At 36.6% G+C, this 13,242-nt stretch overlaps 1 protein-coding gene across 3 annotated transcripts in view; it reads left to right on the top strand.

The window, feature by feature from the left end:
• Positions 1-13,242, top strand: part of LOC150096281 (transcription factor 12-like) — a 620,086-nt gene that overhangs the window by 490,307 nt on the left and 116,537 nt on the right. For all 3 annotated transcript variants that reach the window (XR_016549910.1, XM_090408842.1, XM_090408843.1), the window contains one exon: positions 8,937-9,168. Coding sequence is in view for 2 of the 3 variants with exons in the window: in XM_090408842.1 (XP_090264968.1) it covers positions 8,937-9,168 (232 nt within the window). In the remaining variant the exon portion in view is untranslated. The remainder of the gene's footprint in view (positions 1-8,936; positions 9,169-13,242) is intronic.

The following is a 13,242-nucleotide window of genomic DNA, read 5'->3' as shown; positions in this document are numbered from 1 at the left end:
TCCAACATTACTCCACCAAATATATGGAGAAGACAGCCTCGATTAAAATATTTAATAAAGTAATGAGCAACCCACTCCTGCCTCTGCACCAGACTCAAAAATCCACCTAGTCTTCGCCTAAATCAAGAAATCCTTTCTGGTCTATGGACAAACTCTCTTCAGCTGCCTTACCATCAGCATCTGACATGTGGAGAGAACACTGGTCCAACAATCTCCCAACAAATGTTGGGAGATTGCTGAAGATCCCTGTGCTTTGCAGCTCTTTTTTGTTTTGCTCTTGTTTTGCTCTTTCTAGGAAGATTTGGTCATCTGTCAACAGGATCAGAACTAACCACAGCAGATGTGGCTACCTACTACACAAATGGAAACTGTCAGACCACCCTTATTATGATTGTTTCCCCCATAGCTCAGATGATCACTCATATTGTGAATGACTACCCAAGGTGCTAATTTCATGGTAACCCCTAAGACATCCACAAGGTGACGGATGAGGCCCTGGATTGGACATTGACCTATAGCTGTTTTGTATTCTTTTTGCCATAAGAATAAATAAATAAATTCCACATTCCATGCTTAATCCCTTTATTCATCCATTTGACATCTACTTTATTCATTCTTTTGACCTTCAGAATACATTCCCATATTGATGTTAAATATCTTTTGGTCGGTTTCCACATAGCATTTATCTCTTTCCACTTAATCCATGCTATAGCTCCAAGCTGTCTTCTAAGCTTTTCATAATCACCAGCCTTGTAACTCCACATATATCCTTTCCTCACAGAGGTCTCTATATGGCTAGCCACAACCCAGGTTATCACTTCATGATCACTCTCACTAACTGGAGGGAGTGCAAAACCCCACTCACAATCACATCATCCAATGAAATGGTCAGATCTAAGGTGGTTTTATTTTTTGAGTTTTTGAGAGACGACTATCTCCTTTACTTACTGTCTAAGATAGTTGTCTCTCAAAAACTCAAAAAATTCATTTTCTTATTCCAAAATGTCTCTTCATTCCAATCTGTACAGCCATAATTAAAATCACCCTTCTCTTGTTCACTGATCCAAGTTGCTTATACATTTCTTTATTACCTCCCTCCACTTTCCCTGGCCTATAGCAACATCCAATTAAATATCTCTTCCTGTCAACCTCCATCTCACACCATACTGACTCAAAACCATTGCCACTATTTACATCTCACATCTTCACTTTGTGTGGACTTTCTTTGCCCACTATCATTGACAGAAACCCCCCCCCCACACACACACACACCACCACTACCCTCTTGTCCTTTCTATCCTCATGGAAAAGTCATACCCTTCCGTTTTCCCCCATCAAGATATCATGATGGAGGGAGTGCGAAATCTAACTCACAATCACATCATTCAATGAAATGGTCAGATCTATCCTTATCCAACCATGTTTCACTTATTCCAACAATTTTGGGGTGAGTACACTCAGCTAACAAAACCCTTTCATCTACCTTGTTTCTGATGCTCCTCGTATTTGTAAATAAACACAGCAGTTCACTTTTAGGTCTATGGCCTGTCCTGGCCATGGCACTTGTATGATGTGATTGCCCCACACCTAACTATTCCTAATTGCCTTTATCATCACTTAACCTGTGTATCTCTTCAGACTCAACTACATCCCAGGCCATCTCATTATCATACTGATCATCCCCATCCTCATACACACATTCACTACTACTTCCAACATCCACTCTCCTTATACTGTGTCTCCCTGTCTACCCTGACTCCCCTGCCCATTTCCCTGTCCATCTTGCATTCTCTTTCTATCATTATCACTCTCAGTACTACTATTGTCATTTACAATCACTTCAGTCTCACCATTTCATCTCTCCTGACCTTTGGTTTCACTTCTTACTTCCTCTGCTCTCTTACTCACATTACTTATTCCTTCTTGCAGCAGTAATCTCTCTAACTCACACCAAATCCATTCAGATGCAACCTATCACTTTTGTACATTTTCATCTTTCCTTCAAATGCATCCCACACATTCACTCTCTCCATTCCCTTCTCACACAGCTCTGCCAACATACCATTCATGATCCCTGCCCTTTGTTTCAACTCACCATTATCATACCTAGGCAACACACCGGACACGCTTCCAACCATACTATTATTTTTCACTCTCCTCAACAATCTCCTGATATCCATTTGTACATGCCCTTTATGTCCAAACAAATCATTTGTTCCAGCAACCACCACCAGCTCACTTGCTCATCTGCTTCTCTTATCTAATGCATCAGTTATCCTGCTAATTCTCCCTCCTGGAAAATGCACTTTATGGAATCTCTCATTGACCACACTTCTAATAAATTAATATCCATACATAACTGTTCTCTAGTCATTCATCAGATCTTTTTTTCTGGTTTCTTCCATACTAATCTTTTGTACTTGTCCATTCTGATCAACTAATTTTTCAAGCCTTGCATCTTGATAATTACACTATCTGTCAGTCTATTATTCATTTCTTTCATTTCCTCATTCTTAGCTCCACAGTGTCATCTGCTTTAGTTTTACTTTCTTCAGTTATACAGAAGTATAAAAGTATATCTTCAGTTATACTTTTTTACTTCTGTAGTCCTGCTCATTGGAAAAGGCTGTTAGGTTGGGAAGATTGAAGGAATGAGAAGAGGAAGACCACAAAAGAGATGAATGGACAACATAAAAGAACTTGCCAACTTGAACTTACAATTGCTGAAAGAAAGGACAATAAGCCAAGTGGGATGGAGAGCTTTTGTTTCACAGTCTAGGAGTCAAAAACGACTAGATGGCACATAACAACAATAAGTCCTGCTTGCTTCCATTCTGTGATTTATATCATCATTTCCTCCTGCAATTGCTTCCATTCCATCATTCATGCAATCCCTTTCTCCTGCAATCATGCCCTCTTTCATTCCATCTGCCAGTTTTCCATTTACCAATAACTTATAATCCAACAGAATATCACACTTTCGACATATCCATACTTTCTTTCATCTTCTGTTCAGCCTCTCCACAAACACACTCTTTCACATTCTGCCACATATACATGTTACATTCACAACAGCATACCATTCTCAAAAAAGTCCACAGTGTTTGATTTTCATACCACGTAGTGTGCCAATCTTGTTCATACTACAATTTTGTTATAATTCACCGCAATATTCAAAAATATTAAAAATGAAAGTCTATTTCAAACACTCAAATCTCCCCAATCACTCAGTTATACTAAGCTATGAAAAATAAACAAAACTACACTGAAATGAAATCCAAATCACTACTTCACTACAAAAATAAAACATCTTTTCAGCAGCAATTTTCAACAGCCTTTCACTAAGTGGCACTCTATCACTCTTCCTTTGTAGAAAATTTTCTTTTATTTGTGGAGTTCTAGGTGACAGGAATGATAAGTTTTCTGTTCAAAAGTCTCAGCAGGTTCATAGTTTGTTAAAGCAGCTTAGGAGTTTGTTAAAGTACTCTCTCCCCACATGTTTGCTATTTCATCTCAGTAGCTATGAAAAATAAACAAAACTACACTAAAATGTTGATAATTTCTTTGTTGATTATTGTTGTTTTTAAATGTGGACCTGTTCTTTGGTTTTCTAATTTCACAGAAAAAATTTCTTCGGTTACTTCAGATAAATTATATGGGGGATTTCAACTATGGTAACATTGATTGGAAGGAGGAGAGGACACATGTGAGGAAGGAAATGGATTTTATTCAATTATTAAGGGATAAGTATCTGAGACAGCATGTAAGTGAAAATACTAAGGGTTTGAGAGTGCTTGACCTGGTAATAGCATCTGAGAATTTGACTGTAATGAATATGGCCATGTTGCCACCTGTTGGTGAGAGTGATCATAAGGTTGACCTGGGAGGTGGATAAAGGTGTGGAATTTTCGATTAAGACAGGGTATAAGTGGAATTACCGTGCTGGCAAGTATGACAAGCTTAGGAGATTGCTTGGATCAGTGCCATGGCATGTAAAACTGCAAGGACTGGATGTCGATAGAGCATGGGAAGTGGTCAAGGAGAATTTACAGGAGGTTATGGCTGATTGTATAGCTAGGGTCCGAATAGTAAAACAAGTAGGGGTTAAATGGATGAACAACACCATTGAGCTTGAGCTGCAAAAAAAGAAACAACTGTGGAGGGAATTTAAAGAGAAAGGTGACCTGCAGGCACACGAACGGTATAAAGTGCAGGCCAGAAGGGTAACGAGTGTGGTAAAAAAAAGCAAAAGCGGATTATGAAAGGAAACTAGCTATGCAAGCTAAAGAGAATCCCAAACAGTTCTTTCAATATGCTGCAAGCAAAAAAAAAAAAAAATTGTACATGGCAGAATGATTTTAAGGAATGACGATGGTAAGGTCACTGAATCAGTCGATGTAGTGGAATTACTGAGCAAGCACTTTGCATGAGTATATCATCCTGTTGGTGACATTGAAAAAATGAAGGAACCATTAGTTTATACAGGAATTGTGATGAATGAAGTGGAGGTGAATAGTCTATTACAGAACCTTAATGTGAATACATCTGTGGGATTGGATGGTATACCGGCACGGGTCTTACGTGAAGCGGCTAAAGAATTATCAATGCCCTTGACCATGTTGTTTAATCTGAATCTTGGGTCTGGTTTAGTCCCAAAGATGTGGAAAGAGGGGAAAATAGTTTCACTGCATAAAGGAGGATCCAAGACTACAATTGCAGATTACCGACCGATCAGCATATCAGGAGTCGTTGTCAAGGTCTTGTAGAAAGTAGTCAAGGGAAAAATACAGGAATGGATTGATGATAATGACGAAGATGTGGAAAGAGGGGAAAATAGTTCCACTGCATAAAGGAGGATCCAAGACTACAATTGCAAATTACCGACCGATCAGCATATCAGGAGTCGTTGTCAAGGTCTTGGAGAAAGTAGTCAAGGGAAAAATACAGGAATGGATTGATGATAATGAGATAGTGTATGGGGGGACAACATGGCTTTGTGAAAGGTAGATCATGCCTTGGTAACTTGCTCAAGTTTTATAACACAGTGGCGGCTGAACTGGATAAGGGTAATGGGTTTACAGTGATACTGCTGGACCTGGCTAAGGCATTTGACAGGTTACCACGTGGAATTCTAATCCGTAAAATACAACATATGTGAATGGATATAGGGTTGGTGAGATGGATAGGTGGGTGGTTGATGGAGAGATATCAGAGAGTAGTTTATTCAGGAGTAGAGTCCAAAAGACGGCCTGTGACTAGTGGTGTGCTGCAGGGTTCTGTTCTTGGACCACTGCTGTTTAATTTGTTCATTAACAACATTGGGAAGGATCTAAGAGGAACAGTTCATTTGTTTGCTGATGATGCAAAGTTAGGTAGGGCAATAGTGAATGCAGAAGATGTCAAAATCTTGCAGGAAGACTTGGATAGATTGGAGTTCTGGGCTAAGGAGAATGGATGTCAATTTAATGTGACAAAATGGAAGGTTATGCATTTTGGGGTGAAAAGATTAGCAGCAGTATACCACATGGGTAGAACTGTACTCCAAGAGATTGATGAGGCCAGGAACTTGGGAGTGTTGGTGGATAGGGAGATGAAGTTTAGGGAGCACATTGCAAAAGTGGTTAAATCAGCTCATCAACTCACTTGGTTGTTGAAAAATACTTTGACGAGCAGAGACAAGCAAGTTATTGTACCTCTGTACTGAGCCTTGATAAGACCTCATCTCGACTACTGTTCCCAGATTTGGTCACCGAGGTTTCTTCTTGGTGGAGAGGATCCAGAGGTGAGTAACCAAGATGATAGCAGGTCTATGGAATGAACCTTATGAGAACAGGTTGAAGATTTGTGGGTTGCAGAAATTAGTTGATAGGCAGAAAAGAGGAGGAGATATGATGGAGACATTCAAATTGCTAAAGGGTTTCTATAGAATTAATTCAGAGGATGTTTTTGGACTGGTGGTGGGAGAACTAGGGGACATCTTTGGAAGCTGGGCATGAGTGTGGTTAGCAGGGGTGTTAGAGCTGGGTTCTTTACTTTTAGAGTGGTAAATGAGTGGAATAAGCTGCCAGAGTCTGTTGTGGGTGCTATGACAGTGAATGAGTTCAAGGCAAGGTATGATAGATACTGTGAGAATGTCGAATAGTTGTGTGGACATGATGTTTAGTACCTCCCTTGATGAGTCTAAGGACTCCCTGGAGTCGCCCGTAATAATAATAATAATTATAAATTGTTTCTGGATTTCTTCAATATTTTCTTGTAAAAATTTTCTTTTCTGTTGCCTGATTATTTTATTGGCTTCCTTGCTGCTCTCTTTATATTTCTGAACAAAATGAATATTAGATGGCCAGTTACTTCTGTCTTTTTTTATTTTTCTTTACTTCTAGTTTATGTTCTTTGTTAAACCATTTTTTTATTGTATTTTATTTTGATTTCTGATTTAGTTTTCTACTGTTACTTCTATGTTTATCCTTGATATGTATCCAGCAATTTTAAATATTTTTTCATTCTCTTTTAACTGCTTATTTTTCAATTTTTGTTTTAAGTCATTCTTATATTTTCTTTATTCCTCTGTTTTTATCTAATTTGATAATATTGTATCTCAGGTGATTCACATATGCCGAAAAATATGTACTGTTTATTTTGACCTTAAGAATAGCACGATTAGAAAATGTCACTATCACACTCAGCTCCTCTGTAACTCCGAGCATTCCAGCTGCAATTCCTGTGTCTTTTACCAATTGTGATCTGGTCTTTTTGATTAAATGTGTATTGTTCAGGAGATTTCTTTTTGTTTCCGTCCATTTTTCCATATAAACATAGTGCTGCTTATTATTAAATATTGAATGCAGCCAAATTAGTCAGTCTTTCTCCTTTAATGTTTTGTTTTTATATGAAGGCTTTGACTTCCAATAATTTTTTATGCATTTGTTCTTTTCCAATTTTTGCACTGAAATCTCCTAATAGGATAATTACATCCTTTTGTGGAGCTTTTTTTTAAATGATTAATTTCAGTTTTTTTGTAGAATTTCTTTTTAATTTCATTTTTTGCAGCTTCCATGGGCACATGTATATTAATAAGAGTTATCTTAAATCAGTTTGCTAAATACTTAGCTTGCTTATTCTTTCATTAAAAGCTTCAAATTCAATCACAGATAGCCATATTTTTTACCTGATAATGAAACCTGTTAACGAACCTGATAATGAAATAGTGAAATTCATGTTTGTCTGAGTTGTTTTCACCATAAAGCAATGAAAGATTGTCTTTCTTCAAATTACCATCCCGTATCTATCTTATTCCCTGTGTTGCTACCATATCCATTTGATATCTGTAAGTGTTTTATGTGTGAGTTCCTGAAATGCTCAGAAGTCCATTTAAGTCCATCGCAAAGATTACTTGGTACTTGTTTTGTGACCAGTAGATTTTTTTTTTTTTTTAAATGGAGTTGTCAGTCCCATATTCAATCGCATCTTAGAAAACCAGGATGACTCTCTTTGTCTGATCCCTTCCCTTTAACCTGTAAAACTTGGGAGGCCCAATTTCTAGCAGTGCTATGATGTCTTGCACATGGGGCTGGGGGGTTAGCAATGGATGAATAGTGCAATTAAATAGATTTTTTCAGAAAGGCAATACTCAATAGGCATTCTGTTTCAGTGTTTGGGGGGGGGGGGGATTCTAAAAGGAAAAGTTTTCTTTTCTCTGTCTCTCTCTCTCTCTCTCTCTCTCTCAATCAAGTGAAGGGAGTTAATCAAACTGAATTGTTACATTCTTGATATATTCAATATATAAGACAGTATTGATTTTACTGATATAAAAGAATTTATGTGCAATGTAAGAGAGTGTGGAAGAAGATATATTGTGCTCTGCCACATGAAGAAAAACTGAAAATCTTATGGGATTTTAAAAAAAAATTACACTGAGAAAGGCCTTATAAAGAATTTCCTTTAATAGAGTTTTATTATAAGAAATAGGATACTCAATCTGGTAGAGCAGTGGTTAATTGTTAATGATATTCATTAATCTGTAAAGTACCCATGTGTTGAAGCTTAAGTGCTGTAAGGACATCGTGTTGGAGGTTTAATGGAATATTTTCAACACTGGGAAAGGATTAGAGTTAATTTTAATGCTTTTCGTCTCAGTCACTGAGATATCTTCAGGGGTTACAAATAACTTTTGTAACAACACACTCAAATACAATATAATACTAAGTGAAACACGAGAGTGAGCTAAAGTCCTATCTAGGTGTTGTGCCCTCGATGGATGTTTGTAGGTGGCCTAGGATGTAATATGGCATTTCTGATAATTACAGTTTTCCAAATTTTGGGAAGTTTTATGCAACTGTATTTATTTAAATTTGGTTGATTTCTGAGTGCTGCTGCAGATTCTAAAAACAGTCTTTCTTTCTCAAATTTTCTATGGTGGAGCATGGTGGTTTTTCTCCAGGAGATCCTGTGGGTTGTATCCAAAACATGGTCTGCAAGGCCCTGAAGAAAAACCACCATGCTCCATCATAGAAAATTCAAGAAAGAAAGACTGTTTTTAGAATCTGTGGCGGCACTCAGAAATCAACCAAATTTAAATAAATACAGTTGTATAAAATTTCCCAAAATTTGGGAAACTAATTATCAGAGATCCCACGTTACATCCTAGGACTTTAGAGTAACCCATGTGAGTATTGTATTGTATTTGAGTGTGTTGTTACAAAAGTTATTTGCAGTCAATGAAGATGTCTCAGTGACTGAGACGAAATATTGGAAGCATTAAAATTAGTTTTAATCCTCTCACAGTGCTGAAAATATTTCATTAAACCTCCAACATAAAATCTGTAATGTAGTTCAATAATAGTATGAGTATATTTGGTATATAAATTTGATATTTATCAAAACAAAAAGATGTCTTCCACAGTGTTGTATTTCATATTTGTGCTCATGTATTTTAGGTTTACCAGCAGGATCAAGTCCTGGCATAAAACTGGAAAAAGCAAAAGAAGTTGAGAAGGGAGAGTTGGCGAGAGCAAAGCCTTCCACACCCACTACAAGTAGTAGTAGTCCATCTTCTCCTATACCATCAGCCTGTTCGACTACCACAACCACAACTACTTGTACAACTACAACCACCATTACAACTATAGTATCCTCCCTTCCGAAAGGCACAAAACGGTCTCGTTCACGGTAGTGTGTTTTCTCTTCAAAATTATAATCTGTTATTTTTATTTGCATGAGATACAAAAGTTATCAGCAAATATTATATTTTTTGAGATTTAATTTCAAGATACACCTTAGATTTATTTATGCTATTTCAAAATTCACATACTGATCCTTTTGTACACAAAATACTTGTGTACAAAATATATAGATAATAATAAACTCAGTCAAAAGAACAAAACCAATTAATGAAAGAAGTGGTGAAACTATAAGTTACTGCCATATATGTATGGCAGTAACTTATAGTTACATATATCACTTATATATGTATCAAATAAGAGTGCAAAGTTTAAGTAAACTGTAATTTTCAAAGAGGTGGGGAGCTTATTTTCACATTCATCCATTCAGAATCATAGAGTAATTAATATAGAGAGCTGTTAATATTCCTACTAGCCACAACATGTCCAGGCATTTGCAAATAAATGGATTTAAAGCGTACAGTATAACTGAAATAACATGAATATGAAAGTTAAGTTATCAGTTATCTCCATGATATGCTAAGATAATCTCTTACACTCAGAAGAACACTTAATAGGATTAACATGCAGCTTTCATAGTATGTCCTAGAGTCAGCTCTACTGCAAGTAAGAAACACATTGTCTATTTTTTGTCAGGATATTAAATAAATTAGTGTTTCTCAAACTTTCAGCACCCTTGTACCCCTTCTCAGGCAAAGGCAATTTGGGAGAAGTTATAATAATATTTCATTAAAACATATAAAAGGATTTATTTTTTAACATTTGCATTATAAGAAATTGCAAACTTGAAATTGGAAGTGATCACCATTTAGTCTTGAGCAGGATAAAATTGAATTTCATATTGAAAAGAAGAGTGTATAAGAAAATTTTAAAACAAATCAAAGTTGAGTAGCTTTCTGATGTGAATTGTAGACTAAAATACACAAACATTCTTCAAGAAAAAATGACAGTTTGAAAACAAGAACCAAACCTTGGATATTCATTGGCAAACCCTGAAGAATTATTAATTGATTCAGCTAGAGAGGCATGTCATGAAGTTGTCTGCAAGGATAGAAAAATCTGAATTCTTTTAGTGGACTCAGGAAGTTAAAGAGACAGTGAAGGATTAAAAAAAAAAAAAAAAAAAAAAGAGAGCATATTGAAAGTTCCTGGCAAGTAAGTCAGCTTGTGCTCTTAGAAAATAAAGAGAAAAATGTAAGAAAGCAAAGCACTGTGTAAAACCAGCTAAACTAAAGTAAAAAAAAACAAGGTTTGACTTTGGACCTTGTTTAAATGTGCAATTTCCCAGCCAGCATTACATTTCATCATGATGTTCCATCATTGTTGTTTTTAGTTTAAGCCAATACAGAATGCAGTTTGGTCATCACTGTCTCTTAGATTGCTAACCCTTCCTTGTTCATTCATTATCTAGTGAACAGGTAGGTAAGGATTGGGCATTGGATCAGAAGCCCTCTCAATTCTCTGCATTCCTTAGAAGCTCCATACAGATCTTCTTCCATTTATCTAGTTGTAATCTTTAAGTGACTCCACATATTATCTTAGAAATTAATCAATAAAATTAATGAATAACATTTGTGACTTACCAAAGTTCTATTCTAATTCAGAAGACTATTACTAAGCATATCTAGCAGTAGTCTGCAGTGCATAGCATCGAACACAGCTAACAATTAAATGATTTTGAAGTGGTAATTGTGCATAAAGAACAAAACTAAAAGAGGAACTGGGCACTATCAAAAATTTTACAGCAGAATAGTTTCAACCCAAAGAAAGTCCAGCATATCATGGACACATATAAGCTTATTCCTAAAAATTCTAAATTGAAACTCTGTATGTTAAGTCTCAATCCCTATATTACTTGAATCTCAGAACCGCTTCAAGAATCCTAAGAAATGTAATCTGTGCATATCTCTTTTCAATAAAACTGTCCTCCATGTTTCCTTCCACCAAAGATAAACCATCTTCACTTTTTCTGCCATCTAATCTCACAGCTGTATTTACATTGAGATTCTGTAATATCCTAAGAACCTCCAATTCATCCAATATACCCTTTCAAATTGGTCACTCATTAATCCAACTATTTTATCTGCTTCTATCTCCTGATGACCATCATCTCTCATTAAGGTTAATCTTGCATAGTCATTCTTCCTCTTACTTGCCACATAACAAAAGAACTCTTTGGGATTTCCTTTGGCCTCCCTGGCTAGATTCGTCTCATAATCTGATTTTGACTTCCTTGCCATACTGGTCACCTTTCTTGCCTGAGCCTTGTACTGTTCATGAGTTTGCTGGTGACCAACAAACTTTCTTTTTCTTTATATAAAACTTTCTTTTTAAATATCCTCCACAGCATTTTTTTCTTCTGTAGCTCATGCTTGATGAAATTAGTCATCCATCTAACTCCTATCTGATTAACCCTCCTTACCTTAGGTATACAATTTAATATTGCTTCCTCTAGATCTGCATTTCCCAGATTTTTCCTACGACTGAACACTTCACAAATCCTGAAATTTCCACGGAACACCTTGGTTATTTTGTAATGTATTAATAATTAATTACTGCTTAATCATAAAGAGTACACTTATGTATGTGGTGTGACACGTTGACAAATATAAAATTACATTTAAATCAGTTATCAATCACTGAACTAATGAAATATTGTAGTTTCCTCAGGCCAACATCATTAAATTAATTTGTGCTGATTTTTGACATATCCCTTTCTGATCACCAAAAATGTATAATATTATTATAAATACTTAGAGTGAATGCAGACTTTTTCTCCTGTGTGCTGGTAGTTTTCCTCCTCCTTTTGTGCATCCTAGTGATCGCTATGTAGGCTGGAGGTGGATGAATCACTATCTGTTGCGTCACAAACACATTCAATAAGAGATTTCTTAACACCAAAATTAAACAATGTCCCTTGTCTCTTATTCATATTAAAATTTAAATCTGTAGGCCTATTACTTTTAAAAAATCACGGCACTAAGGTTTCAAAACAAGCACTTTGCACTTTCACCCTACAATATGAACTTGCGAAGAAAGTATTCAGTATTACTAGATTTGAGAACTGGATACAGACTATCTTGATATTCAATTTCAGTGGAAAATTTTTCTTTATACTTCCTTGCTGATTGGTCACTAACATTTGCAACACAGATGTTATTTCATTCATTTTTGAGAACAGAGGATACGCTGCCCATTGTTGTAATCAGCTTGCAGGCAATTTTTATGACCAGTCATAAACAGCAGTATTCCCTTTCCCAAATTACTTCCATGTTTAAAAATATACGGCTTGGTCACTGACATCACGGAATACTTATTCACTTTCTGGGGAACACTGGTGTTCCGCAGAACACAATTTGGGAAACCCTGCTCTAGATGACTCTTATACTAACATCCTTACTCTGCAGTGTTTTATGCCATGGCACAGATTTAAGCTTCTTCCTGAGCTTGTCACAATCACCTGCCATGTACTTTCACATATACCACCTTCTTGACAGAATATTCCTCATGTTTTACAATCCCCCAAGTCAAGACTGCATGTTCACTTTCACCAATCAGCAGCAATGTGGTTACCTTTGTTATGGTTAGCTCTTTTGATCCTATTATCAGGTCCAATACTCTCCAGCTCCTACCCCCTCCATCACATGCTGCCTTAAGTAATTATCTCTTAGTAGGTGTATAAATTCTATTTCCTTCCTGCCATGTGATCTTTCTTCCTTCCAGTCTATATCTCCAATCCCTCAACCTGTACTCATTGTGCTAGTTTGGCAATGCATGTCTTTCAGATCATCTGTGGAATTCTCTGGACTACTATAACAACAACCAACTGTATATTTTTTCTTACTGGCCTTAATCTCACACCAAACTGCTTCAAATGAACAGCCACCCTCCTGCCTATCTCCTATTCTTTCTGGCTGCAGTTCATCTGCTATCATCAGCAGTACCCCTCCTACCCCTATCCTATCTTCTCTATCTTCCCTGAAAATACCCAACTCTTCACATCCTACCCCCCCCCCCCCGTAATTACATCATCATCTGCTGTTAGCCATGTCTCACTAATGCT

This window comes from Typopeltis vanoorti, chromosome 19, assembly GCF_054136105.1.
Source record: "Typopeltis vanoorti isolate ZY-2024b chromosome 19, IOZ_Tvanoo_1.0, whole genome shotgun sequence".
NCBI lineage: Eukaryota > Metazoa > Arthropoda > Arachnida > Uropygi > Thelyphonidae > Typopeltis > Typopeltis vanoorti.
The sequence above is the reverse complement of the archived record's forward strand: the minus strand, read 5'-3'. Positions and strand labels throughout refer to the sequence as shown.